The sequence below is a fragment of the Bombus flavifrons genome, chromosome 7, assembly GCF_040668555.2.
Source record: "Bombus flavifrons isolate JBK064 chromosome 7, iyBomFlav1_principal, whole genome shotgun sequence".
Taxonomy (NCBI): Eukaryota; Metazoa; Arthropoda; class Insecta; order Hymenoptera; family Apidae; genus Bombus; species Bombus flavifrons.
In genome coordinates, this window is record NC_138448.1 from 4,562,328 (window position 1) to 4,577,336 (window position 15,009).

A 15,009-nucleotide genomic window follows, 5' to 3' on the forward strand; every position below is an offset into this window, starting at 1 on the left:
TCAATTCGCGTGCTATTGTTACGAGGAAAATGAAATGCAAAAGTTACGAAAGGGACGAAACTTCAATCGAAGGACACGCACTTACCACCTGCATTGTATCGAAGGGTGTTGCATGGCGACAGATGCGCAAGTGAAACCCTGCAAGGGGTGCACATATCGAGAGCCAGTTGAATTGCCGCCTGGAACGTGCGTGCCACGTATTTAGTTATAATATCGACAAAAAAGAAAAAAAAAGGAAAAAAGAGCGAGCGGCTGCGTTTCGTACAAAACAGACACCAACTGGCGAGAAACTCGGTGACAAGGTATTTGGTTGCTTGAGTGGTATTTTTCGGAGTGAAGAATTTTGAACAGATTTCGATCTCTTTTAGAGGTCTTCAATGACTTCTTCTACTACATTTGATTAAATATATTTTTCCCCGGTTATTGTTATTGGCAAAACGTGCAGTTGTGTCATCTATTCGAGAACAATCTAATGAGAGAAAATGAAAAAATTGAGTGAAAATTAATAAATTATTTTAAAAAGAAATTTTATAAATTTCTGTATTATTTTATATATAAGTTTCAAAGTGGCTTCTGAATATCATTAAATATTTATGAGAAAACATTTTGATAATTATTTGATAATTATTTATCAAATCTATAGTTTACACAAAGCTTAAATATTACTTTACACGAAGTTAAAATATACAATAGTGTGAGTGAGAGTGTAGCATAAAATGCAACGGTTTATATCACACATTATTCTGATGTACGTACACTAAGCATACATTGTCAATGAGCGAATTAAATATAAAAATGTAATATCATCAAAAGTTCATTTACAATTCAATGTCGTGACACTTGGAATACTAATCGTGTCAGCTGATACATATGACATGACATTTTCTTCATCAAATTTCGAAGCTGGTTAGTTTCATCAACACACCCCTGCATGCCAATTCTTTCACGCATCGGATATCGTAATATCGTTCGCGTTAGAAAGTACTGTTATACCTTCTTACTATTGCGTATCGCGTTTTAATATTACCATTGTGTACCAAGAGCTAATGAATAAACTATCGTCGTACGCGCTGTTAGCAATGCGATACAACCGTAATATGCGTTTCAAATCGTACTGATTCGAAATTGAATAGTACACCATGGATAGCCGAGGTCAATTGATATCGGACTTGTTCCTTTGTGATTAACTTCTGGCATTTTATAAAATCGTATCGTGTATCTGTATTTGTTAGAACGAGAGAACAAATTCAAGGGATTTGATTTATTACTAAATTTACTGACGACCAGTCAAGGATTGGAATTAATAAGTAGAAAATTATTTTCAGCAGACTGACAACTAATTCTCGTATATATCTCAAGATCTTTGAAAAATGTCTATACTACAGTTATAATTTTGTTAATTGAAGAAACTCTATGCTATTCTCAACTTCACAGAATAAAAATTCTTTCATTGTTCGAATTTTGTATTTACCAAATGTCCAGCTGGACAGATTGTAAAGTACAAATTAAATAATAAAAGAAAAGAAAAACTGTTCAATTTTAAAGTGATGAAATAGTTTGTATTATTGAGTTCTGAAGAACTATCTTTTCATATATTGCTCTTTTTTATCTGATTGTATAATACATTTCTGCAATTCAATTTAAATTCTGAAATTATAATTTTATAGCTTTATACCTCATAAAGCACACATTGTATCGTACTCTACTCAAATTTATTCTTTACAGATTAGGGTGCGTTAGGGTTCTATAATTACACAACAAATCACATAACACACCAAAGCATGCGGCAACACAGAAGAATGTATACAATAGTTGCAAACACAATTAAGATTAACATTAAGTGGCATAGGTGTGTAAATACTTTGGGATGTATCTGCAAAGAATCTGGGGGAGTGTCGATAAATAGGATAGTGGGTTGCGCGTAAAGTTCGTAAGCACGCGGTTCTCGATGACATTCTCAAGCAGACATTACAATCGGTCCATCATCCATAGCTTCGAACTATTCGAGCGTCTCAAACAAAGACTATTGCTGTTGCACATACCGCCCACGTTGCTTTCCTGTGGAAAATATTACACGCTCGATGAAGCCACGTGTTCGTATTATAATACGATAAACTGTGATTTCAGGCAACCTAAAGTCTTGAATTTTATTATAATCTTTTAGATTTGGACATTTGGTAAAATTGACATAGATCTAAATAAGATCTTTGTTTATCTAAATTTATATAATAAACTTCATCATAAAACTTTTTTTGAAGAGAAATGATTTTCTGCTATCCAATTTCAATCGATAAAAGCTTTTCTGTATTATTCAAGCTTGATAAAATAAAATACCTTGTATTATTGAATTTTTTTTATCATTATTTAATTTGTACTTTACAATTTGTTCAGCTGGACATTTGGTAAATTTTATTGAATCTTGACAAAATCTAAAGGTTTCCTACTATTTAATTTATAAGTATGAAAAGTTTTATTCTTAAAATAAAAATTAAATGAATGAAAATACAAATTTTGTCAAAGGACTCCAGTTTGTCCATAGGAAATTTAACAATTTCTCTTATCACTATACACACGGATTCAAGTATAAAATAACATGATAAACATTATATATTCTTTTCTTTATATATATTATTTATATATTATATATATGTCGGAAATGAAAGGACATCAGGGCTTCCCTTTTGGAATGTTGGGAACGCCAATACCCTAGTCCAGACTTTTACCATAGCTACACTTAAGCAATAAAACTATGAAATAGTTTTAATGTTCTAATCCGATTTTATGACGATGGGCTTGGACTCGAAGTGACAACGGGTTACCGAACGTAGCCACGGTCACGAGAGGGACGTGTATCTGACAAAGGTATGGACTAATTATATAGCTCTCCTTAAAAACAAAGATTGATCCGAGAGGTGGGAAGAAGAATATGTAAGGGCAGTTTCACTTGGACTGCAAGTTAGTTCATTCAGATAAGTTTTACTTGTACGTTGAGTCATGCGTGTATCACATCGCATTCGTCATCGTCGTCATCAACATCTCGATCATCCGATCGCCGCTATTACTTGTAGCCTCTTGTAATAACCACATTTGTACCAATAAATATCAGCTATAACCGCGATGGCAAATTCGAGTGAAGGTTCATCAAACGCCCAAAATTCCAACCTCAACCCGACATATATATTCTTTTATATATTCTCTTTGGAGGAACTTCTTCTGTACATTGCCTGTAAAACTCGGAACTTTAGTGACGAAAAGCAGAACACACGTTATCCTACGGAAACAGAAAAAACATTCAGAAGTTCGTCCAATACTTAAGACAATTGTCCGTTGGATATCGTTATGATGCTGGAAGACCAGCGTTGGAGGTCTGCAAAGCATCCGAGTGAAGAGAGGAGAGGCTGACACGATCGTGAGACCGGCAGTCTCTTTGTTATCGTTCTTCCTTTTACTCTCCCGAAAAGAAAGTCTTTCATTGTTGTTGGGTCCGACAAGTGGTGTCTGGAAATCCTCAAACACAGCGCCAGATCTGTGAAAAGCCGGCGTCCTACGGACATAGGAATATCGTCTTCTAATTGAAAAGACCACCCTCCGGTCAGATCACTGGAAATATATTGCCGCAGTTGTGGTTGCAGTTTGGTGCGTTTTAAATGCGCGCTTTCGAGTTTAAAAATAGAATTGTTGAAGAAGTTTAGGAAAGTTGGAATTACAACATTGAAATTACGTTTCTACTTTGTTATCTCGAGAACTTCTATCCCATTATACATGTATTATAATATTAGACAAAAATTTGAATGGGAAGTAGAATTTTTAAAGAGATTTGAGAACTGTTAGAAAAATTTACCAAATGTCCAGCTAGACAAATTGTAAAGTACAAATTAAATAATAATAAAAAAAAGAAAGAAATTTGAGAACTTTCATGCGAAGGTATTAGAACTCCATTTTTATTCTAATACCCTATAAATATTGTATTAATATTTTAATATTAACTGTGGTAAGAGGAATTTGGATTTGAAATCGAATTTCTAAAGAGGAATTTTATACAGAAGTATTTGAATTTTATTTCTATTTCACTATCACGTGAATATCATCTATAATAATATTTATTCGAAAAGGAAAAACTTCTAAAGAACGGGATTTAGGCATGAAAGTATTAGAATTTCATTTATACTCGATTGTTTATCTTTATACTCTATTTTTATATAGATAGTACGTGTTGTACTATTTTCCTGTTCACGTAAAGATATTTAGAAACGAGGTTTCCCGTAAAGGATCCGTTCACTTCGCCAAGTACGAAACGGTACCTCTACCAATTATCTCCAATTTCATACGTTACTTCGTACACTAGTTTATAACATTGTGGACCATTAAATTAAATTAGAGCAATTACTGGACATTTTTCAGGGCACTTATTCGATATTATTCTTGTAGTTTTTACGTAGTTATTGTTATTAAAACCTTTATCAAACGTTTTGCAATAACTACCTAATGCAATGCATTTTTTATAGATATCAATATACATTACGTGTGATTTATCATATAATAAAGGTAACATGCTAATTCATTAAATCGAAGATACATATAATTTGCATTTAAAAAAACAAAATTTGCCAATCTGTTTAGAATTAAAAATTCCTTTAAACTTTTTACATATGATATCATAAATTCCTATATGATTCTCAAATTTGTATAGAATATCACAGAATTTCGTAAATTATTCTTGACAAATATTTTTCCATTTCACTTCAACATTCTATTCTGATTGTCGTAATTCTTAGATTCCATATTTAAATAATTATAATGCTTTGTAATAAGTTACGAAACAAAATTGCTGTCCATCTTTTTCGATCCATATAAATTCTTCTCAAACTCTAAACTTAGCTTTATTTTGTTGGAGACTAAATACGCGCAGAAACGATCCTGAATCTGAAGCTCGGCGCCATGCAAATCTAAAGACCGGTTGCGAGGGCGTCAGCTAAATCTGTTTTGTATTTCCAGTTTGAAACGAAAGGACGCTTGAAAGCAACTCAACTCCATTCTCTATTCTCTGAACCACTTTATTCGAATTAAGGTCTTAAATTTTTCCAAACACTTTATGGGTCGTGAATCACGCGAATGACAACAACATCTTCAATCCTCTACTTTTAAAAATATCAATTTTTTCTTCCATTGAACACGTGCCAGTGTTTCACGCGCCGAAGGGTTTACGATTATGGACAAATGGAATGAGCTCTGTTGCAAGAATCAGTAACGCAATAATTCTTAGCCTTCCTTACGTTCTATGAGTATTCAGAAAAATTTGCTGCCGTTTATCGATTCGCCATATGAATTTACATACGGCCTGTAGAGAGAATAATGCGAGTCCTTTGGATAGTCATGTGTTACGAACAAATGGAACAAATTTGTGTCTTTTGGACATTATGAACGGTGTTTTGGAAATGATACCTTTTTATGGATACTGTGGTAATGGGTTAAAATTATAGTGTTTTACTGTGGTAAGGAAAGCGCTCTCTATAAAACAGATGTTAATTTGCCTCGTTCTTGGCATGGAAACTTTATAGAAAACTTACATAAAAACAATATAATTCGAATTGATCAAATTCGTTGAAAAGTAATAAAAATTAATTTCTAAATAAATATTACACAAAATGAAGATGAAAATATTCAAGTTACATAATCGTACACTTGTAATAAAAAAAGACAAAAGAAAATTCTTTTGAAGCTCCTCTTCAATCTACTATACACGTACATTTTCAAATACACATCAAATAAGGAAATAAAGGGAAATTGTTTAAAATTCGAGTCACGTACGCCTACGCTTAAACATAATAACAGAGTTAAACTACTGAAATCATCGTGAAAACAGAACTTCAATTTCTGACTAATATCATCTATAGAAAACCACGTATCAAATCCCAAGAAATTGAATTTCATTGATGGTTAAAACATCTCGCCGAAGAACACACTTTCTGATTAATATTAATGTAGTAACACGTACGCAAATAGTACGCCCATTCACCGACGTAACGAACACAGAAAAATCTCGTATACGCGATTAATAAAGTTGGTTCACGATTCACACGCCCACAAAGGAACAAGTCCCTGGTGCGAATTGCCGCGGGACGCTAAACGTAGAAATTGGAGGTAGATACGAATCGACACAGCCCTCGAGGGAAAAAAAAGGAAGGGAACGAACGAAGGAGAAAGAGTTCCCAAAATTACTCATTCTTTCCCGAATCAAATTGCGTAACAATCTCGTAGCATCGTAGCGTAACGTAAAACGTTGTCAGTGTCGTGATGGGCTCACTCTTCTTCCCTTCCCCTTTACCCCCTTATCACCCCTTCCTTCATCTTTTGTGTCACTATACGACTATACGTTCATCGGCGTCTCCCTGTTCCCCACCACATTGTGAGTCTTTTCCGTGGCCCTGTTCGCCACTTCCCCTTTCCGTCCGTTCGAAAACCCGATTCTCCCTACCCAACCGCCCTTTTCTCCCTCTCTTTTTCACGTTACAACTGACCCCGGCCCTCTCACCCACGCTGCAGTCCTCGTAGTAAAAATGATGGCTGTGTGTAGACTGTAGTAAACAACAGGGACGCACCCGCCTATATTTTCGCCAAGATTCTTCCTAGGGCCTTTATTCAGGTTGACGTTTTATTTTTTTATGGTTTTTTAGGTTGAAAGAATTAGTCTATCTAAAGTATTAGAATATCTACAGTTTAAATGAAATTTGATATTTTGTAGAAATTATTAACTTTTAATTGCACCCATATTTTTATTACACGTATTAATAGCGTGTGATGTTTTTGGCATATAGAAAACGAGAAAGGATCATCAATGGCGGGCTTTAAGTATATCATACAGCTAGAAGTAATTTATCGCTCTCTAATCGCCAGTTTTCAAACTTATCCATACGCTGGAAAATCCAATCCTTTACGTTTAAAAGTAAGCACAGGCATATCAAAGGACATTGCATATCCGACTTTTATGCGAAGACAAATATCAATAAGTGTTACATTGTAAAAGACACAATATTTGTTTTCACCAAAATTATCAATTAAAATCACCAACGACACGCCTTTATTTTGATAATTCCCTGAACAAACGTCCAAACCTACTCAAACGTTCTAAGATCAATCTCCCACCCTCAAGAAAGAAACGACTCCATAACACGCTAAAAACATCCAATACACGTTTATCTTTATCTCAGTAATTCCCTAAACAAATCTCCAAACCCATTCAAACATTCTCAAACCAATCTTCCGCCCTAAAAAAGAAACGATTATACAACGTGCTAAATAATGCTAAAACATGCCGCAATATGCTCAATGTACACCCAATATGCAAACTGGGACTCACAAACAGAACTCAAGGAGCCTGCGTCCCTGGAGTCTCCAACTCCATCCAGAAACTTCGTATACTATAGCGTACTACGATCTTACTATACCTCGTACGACAGTGACTGTAGCTTCGTAGCACGAACGCGGGTCCGTAGTGGTGATCACCAGGTTTAGCGCGTTTCCCAACCTGTCCGCAGGAGTCCCATGGGCGCTGCTGTCGGCGCGGTGCGGTCCCAGCCCTATCCGGGCATTGTTGCACCGACGCCCGGCTAAGAGAGTACTTGTTGCTTTACGCGCGACCCTTGTGTATCGTCCTGTGCTCTCGTGTTGTTCATCAAAGAAGCAAAAAACAAAAAGAACGGCTAAATCATGTACAGTGCTAGCGTCCTTAATCCATTGAAAATCGATCGTGGATGATCTCGAGGAGTTGTTATCGGTGGACAGTGAAAGAGACGTCTCGCAACGCCCAGAGAAGGATCATTCGTGTTGGCACTGTGCCGAGAAAGGACGAGGATGAAGCAAGAACAGAGGCCAAGGAGGCAAGCCCTTTTTCAGATCGCTAAGGTTTGATCCTTTTTCACGTTGCTTCATGAAATATCGCATTAGATCGTTTGTTCGCTAACTTGCCCTTGGTTCCCGAAAAATGTTACTAGACTGCGCATGTTTATGCAGATTGGTACCTTTATAAAAACAGCTAGGGAAATATAACGCTCGTAGACGTTTGGTTCACCCGCTATATACCATAACAAATACTATACTTCCTCTCTTTTAATCGAGAAGATGCGTATTTTTGTTAATATAGTAGATATATCAATCGTAAATATTCGCGATCTAAATATTACAAAATCCAGAAGTCGTACCAAGTAATGCGATAACTGTGACGAAGAGAATAAAGCACAGAGAAAAACTGAGTTTGAGGACGCTGCCTAAAGTATATTTATTATACAGTACGTTTGCGTCTTTCTGTGAATTATCAAAATCAAGATATGTAGAACCAGCGGCACACCTAGGCAACGTATTCGTTACTAATGGCGATTTATAGCTATCTATGTAACTACGTTATCGTTAATTTTGCAATCATAGACCGTAGATCGTGTAGACATATCTGAGTGGTTAAGATCAACTTTTCTCGGATGCAGTTCGATACGCTGGAATAACGCATATACCGTTACATGTATCTCGATCCCGAGGCTGTGTACCTGTTGATTCGATGTCTGGTCGCGCTCGTTTAAATCACGCCGTGTATACGGGGCTTGCTTGTATTCCGTCCCGGAGGATTTGTTGTCTAGATGCGTTTTGTAGTGTAGCGGCTTTAAGGTTTCAGGAATTTCACGTGAGGGATGGAACTAGAGGGTCAGGTTGTGGTTGTGGTCAGCGGTTTGACCGTGATGGATTTTTAGAGGAGTGGAAATGTAAGATGAAACGGCAGGTAAAATTCGGGATATAATATATTCAAACTTTCAAGTATCGCTGAGATGTTTGTTGTATTTTGAGATTTATTTTTGTCCATAAAATGTTCGAGTATTGGCATTATTTTACCATCGATATATTCAATGTTTAAGCTGGAAGTATCTAAAGTTACAAAATCAACAATAAAATTTCATATTTGATAATAGATCGTCGAATCGCCGTTAATACACATAAAAATGATATTGTCTTTTAGAAATTTCTATTTATGGATGCGTGAAGCTTTCTTTATAAAGTTTCTCTTACGCTTAATTCCTATGGCCGAACTTTTCATGACAAAAATTATGTAGGTTCTAATTTGTAATCTACTAATAAACAAGCGATCTATACACGTGTTATCGAAGTATTCAACATGGGTCTTAATTGGCTATCAAAATATCCCAATTTTGCAATAGCAGCTTATTCAAATCAGCCGAATACCTTAAACAATGCAAGAATTCCGAATAGTTTCACCGTGTCCCAACTTCTCGCGATCCAAACGAGGCGTTGTCACGTGTGAACAACTCTCGAAATGGAGAAAACTTGAGTTGACACACATTTAATGGAGCCCGGTAGCGGCGGTTGTTTCGAAATGAGCGATTAAAACTTCGAGGTGGCCAATATTCGTGCGGTTTGTCGATAATAGCATAAACGGTGGGCAACAGCAGCGGTTCATGGAATCGCAAGAAACTTGAAACTATGCGGCGACTCGCGATCGATTTTCCTCTCGTTTTCCTGTCACTCCTCTCGTCGTCTGTGAATGAACGCGTTTCTGGAGCAATGCGATCAAACACGTTTCCGCGCCACTACAGCTTTTCTATTTAGATATTTTAGCGATTAGTCCATTGCGTGTATGGGGTCGATCGCGTATGGAAATCGCGTGAAATTGTCGGTTACGCATGCAAATCAGATACGCCGGTGGGAAACGAGGCACTTTCGTGATGAAATCGATGACTTATATACAATACGTTCACCGCCGCTATGTAAAGTTAAAGACTTTTTGCAGGATTCTGAAGAAGTGAAGGGAATCGGGTGAGAAGAATAATATTATGACGATTAATTAGATGTAAGCAACGACTCGAAAATGAAGCAATTTTACAAACATTGTGGATCGCTTATGATTCGCATGTCATCACGTGGATTGACTTATGACCAATAATAATTGATACAAAGATGAAATCGCTGTTGCATTGTTATATTGCATCAGTGTATTGTTAGAAAAATTTTCCGGTAGTAGATCACGCTTTAATATTAATTCAGAAGTATCTATCATCTTTTTTCAAAAGAACGATTGCATGATAATTTTGTTTCGTTTAATACGATTCTTTTATCTAGACGTTAAGAACAATGAGCAGTAATTAAAAGCTTGATTAAAACATTTAATTCATCCAAGAAAAGAAAACAAACAATTTTGTATTTATTTTGCGATTTTTAACAGTGTTGCTGATATTTAATATTATGTTGTTACTAATAATCCATTATATTGGCTAATACGATTATGAAGAGTTAATAAAGAAAATGATTGATAACGATAGAAAGGTAGACAAGCTTTCTTATAAAGAGATAAAATCAAAGATTGAATTTACACAAGAGTGTCTTTTTAATTTATGAAGAATGCAAGTTTCCAGTTACTTGTATCTTTATTTTAGATTAATCTGTATGCAATGAAATTCCATTTTACGGTATATATTGAATTATAGCATAACTTGAAAAAAGAAAATTTAACAAGGTTGCAAGTCTGTAGAGGAATACATGTTTCTCTCCTTAAGACCGGTGCGTTTCATGAAGCAGTCCTGAACGAATGCTTCGGAGTCATGCAACAATAATTAGGTATTTAGCACAGTTTGCAATTGTAAAGAGTTAATGTAATTTCTATGAGACTTCCTTTTGCCGGAACGAGTTAATAAAAAGAAACGCGTGATTCAATTAAGAACAACTTGAAAAAATTTGGGAAAGTATAAAGATATAAATAGAGGTTTCATTGATCAGTTGGAAGGCATAAATGGAAAATTTGGAAAATTGTAAAAGTGGACGATTTTGAGATAAAAGTTTTATGACGCTTTTACGCTCCGTTAAAAGATACCGCATCAGATTTCATTAAGTAAGAGGATATTGATTGATGACTTTCGCAATGAATTATTCCATCTTCTTGTAACAGAACGACCAGTCATCTCTACAAACAGAATGAGTAACTGTTACCGTAACGTTTCCTCACTAATTGCTTCACACGTTGATTAGTTGTCAATTAATATGTATCGAGGTGAGACCAGTAAATATTACCGTTGTTTTATAAACAACGGACCTATAGTTATTTCATTTTTCAACGATTTATCTCTGCAAATTCTAAATAATTTTCTTTTTGTATTCTTGGGTAAAAAAGAAAATTAAACATAAGAGGACGTATATGTATAATCTTATAAAATTGATATAATGGCAATGTCACAAAAGTTTCACACAACTATTCTATTTGCTTAAATAGCTTTTGCTATATAATTTTTATCTAAATATTAATTTTACGGATAAATTGCCATTCGTATTTTACATCGTCGAAATACTCGTCTTCCTTTGACAGGGGGAAAAATGAAGAGGTGCATTGAAGAGGGAAACGATTTATAACAACCAAATCGTGCACTTGTCTCTCGAGCACTGTATTTTGACTTGACCTGGAAGTCATGTTAATACGCTCCTACCCGAGGAAGGACCCTGATTCACCTGTTGGGTCTCACGAGTCTTTCAAAACACGTCCGTTCAATGAAAACACTTTCCCGCATATACATGTACACCACTTCTGGATCTTCCTTTTATGATAACGCTGGAGAAAAAAGAGAACGCCATGGATCTCGTAATACGGAACATGAATGAGGCGGGTTCAATGGATTTCTTAGGTTATACAGATCCTTTGAGAATATAATATCAGCCATTACTCTTATATATTTTATTCATTATTTATCCATATTATATTTAATCTGTGACTTTATAAAATGTTTATTTGAAATATATTTGTTAGAATTATTTATTTATGAATACATTGCGGATGTTAATGTATTTGTGACAAATTTAAAGGTATATCATACCCAGATATAATGAAATATTCAAAATAGAATGTTATATCAATATAGAATAGAATATTCAAAGTAGAATCGCTATAATATTTAAAATGAGGAATGAAATAAAGTTCAAACATTTTTTATGTTATCTAGCTTAAATATTATTAATTTAGAATATTTTCCAAAAATATCGTACGTTGAAACGCAAGATACACGGAATAAACCAATATTTGATGTTCTCAATTTGCCACATTATCTCTGACACACTCATAAAAATTTCTGCAGTAAAACGAACAAGATCAGATTAAAGAGTCTAAAATCTCAGAATCTGAATTAACTTTTTCTCTTCATATCAAGGAATCAAGGATGTTACCAAAACTCGTTCTTAAGTAAATATTTTTAAAGAATTATGCAAGCACACTTTCAATCATTTCTACATTTTGCTTAACATTTGTCCTCGACGTCATCGAGACGTTTGAGGAAAAAATTAATTGGAATTTACAACGCGCCGATTCTCCGTGTTTAATTAAATTAGCACGGTTCCGTAAATGAACTTCGAATCGAATTAACTTCCAATAAATTCGGAGGGAACGCGACCCACAAAAGTAGGTAGCTAGCCGCGTTCCAGTCCCATGTTTCTTCCTCCACGCAAAAATACATTACAGCTAATTAAATCGGATCCATGGTATCGCGATAAACGCGCTTTATTACGATCTCGAATTCTGCAATTAACTTAATTGCATGAAAGGCAATTTCTTTCGTCGTGTTTTTCGCTCGTCCAACAAATTATCATTTGAAGCTATTAGCCGAAAATATCACGTTATTAGGCCATCACAATGTTTCCTCGTTTTTGTTATATTTCACTTTAACGTTGCACAAAATCCCGCTTAATAATTTTGAAACATCTTTTATTTTTATCATATAAATAGCATAAATAGAAATGTATTTTATTTAATTAATTAATGTTGAAAAAATATTATAACTAAAGTGAACTAGATTTTTTTGTACATTTACGATTTTACACAGAAAATTATTACTAGAACTTCGATTTTGATTTTAATAATTTTAATTTTAACAGTTACACGATACAGTCAGGTGATATATTAATTTCGTCATTTTATTGCTTGATAATTTACCAAACGTAAGGTGTATGATTTTGAGGAGCATACCGGATATTTTAGCCTCCCAGACCGGAAAGGCGAAAATAATGTTCCGCTATGCTGCAGGACATGGCCGCGGAAATTGTGATTTACTTTCCCTCAGAATAATAATGTGCTCACGATACTGTGGACTACTATCGTGCGTGGTCAGAGTCGCATATCACACAGCATGCTGTTGTATTTACATATTACTTCCTCATATTGCATGCACATCCACACCATTGTATTTTCCATTTGTTCGATATGTCCGGATCCCAGAAATTTATTATTAGTTACTAAATCGCGATGAAAAGGAGTTGCAAAGATGTATAAAAATTGCGTATGAGATATGGTATGAACACAATTCTGTACAAAAATGTATAATATTATAATCGTAGGAAAAATTTCCTTTATACATGACCTTCGTTTTTTCAACACTGATTAAAGATTATTAGATCTGAACTGTTTTAATTTGATGTATATGAAACATAAAGAATACCTCTTTTGTTTGAAATTAGCAGATACAAAATGTTAATTATCAAATCGGTGATGACTTGCAATTTGAATTTTTTAAACAGAGGTACTAAATGACTAAAATTAAATTAAGTACGTATAATACAACTAATAAATAAATATAGAAAGTATGACAGAAAATAAAATAATTCAATTCCAATATGGTTGCAATAAAACAGAAATACTATAAATTGAATCATAGAACGGTATTCCTATCGATCCACAAAAAGGTTATTGCAGAAGGTGCGGAACTATAAAACTTCCGTTGTTTACAATGCTCCAGGAGAAAATCCACGAAAATATACTCTACAACTATAAAATATCTAGTTTTCAGAGCGGAAACCTCGCTATGGTATTTTTTCAGAGCTTTACGATATTTTGTCAGCGTGTACGAGTTATCGCCGTGGCGCGGGCTCAATTTTACACGCCTTTAAAAATTCATTTTCTCTTGTTTCAGGTGTTATGGCACCTCGATATCTTCCGGCGCAGTTTCAGGGAGCTTTCCGGGCACGCCTGCATGCGGGAATCCTGCATCTTTTGCGCCCTCAAGGTAAGCCAGATGGATCTTTTCCCAACATTAAAACGAGAAAAAGAGCGGGAATCTCATTAAGAACCGAGATCGTAGGACATGGCTAAATGCGTTCCTTGAGAAAGAACCTGGATAGTAGGCTGTCTCTCGTCACCGGATATTATTTACTAAAGCCCGTGATGAAACGAACAAATTGTCCGTGAAAAAAAAGTATTTTTCTGAACGTTCCTTATTTACCTTGCATCTATTCTAATGGAACAAAATTACGTTGGCTTATTTGTAGGATTGGTAGCAAGAATGCGTCGCATTGAATTTATATTGTTAGTGCCTTAAGTTGTTATCTTGCATCGATAATTATATTTTATATATTAATGTGAAAGTTAATTGCAAGTCGTAGAAATTCTTGCATTTAATGTTTTGTGTTAATGAATGCTTTCTTCGAAGATAGATTTATGAGATTGATAATTATGTTTTGAGTCGTAGATTGGAACGATCGTGATTATATCTTGTAATAGGCGATCGAGTAGTTTTAAATATAATACAAGATTATATGTCACTGGTGCTCATTTATAATTTTGTAATAATTTTCTTGTCTGAAGTGGGAGCTAAAATATTTCTATGTATCGCAAGGAGAAATTACTAGTTATTATTGTTAATCTTAAGTAGAGATATAGAAAATGGAGAGTATAGGAAGGGCTCAATAAAGAAGCAAGTACTTGCATAAGTGCTACGTTTTCAAAAACGAATGTACACATGGTATCTTGTGATAATAATGATATCTAGGTTTTTAATGTTTGAAAGCATACATAGGTCTCTTTTATAAATTTCACATTTGCTTTAATTTTTCCCAAAGTTTAATCATCTTTAGATTATCTCCCTAATTATCTCAAATTGAAGATTTTATTTACGTATATCCTTTGAACCGAATTAAAACATGAATTGTCTAAACATAGACACAAATATTAATCTTCCTTACAAAGCTACACTCTCAAGAGCA

The 15,009-nt window shown here is 34.7% G+C and overlaps 1 protein-coding gene across 3 annotated transcripts in view; it reads left to right on the forward strand.

Moving 5' to 3' along the window:
- Positions 1–15,009, forward strand: part of ec (ubiquitin specific peptidase echinus) — a 91,730-nt gene that overhangs the window by 41,423 nt on the left and 35,298 nt on the right. For 2 of the 3 annotated variants that reach the window (XM_069117409.1, XM_069117410.1), the window contains exon 2: positions 13,941–14,033. In XM_069117409.1, the coding sequence (XP_068973510.1) occupies positions 13,941–14,033 (93 nt within the window). Of the gene's footprint in view, positions 1–7,615; positions 7,903–13,940; positions 14,034–15,009 lie in introns of those variants that run through there. The other variant, XM_069117412.1, reaches the window with a different exon arrangement.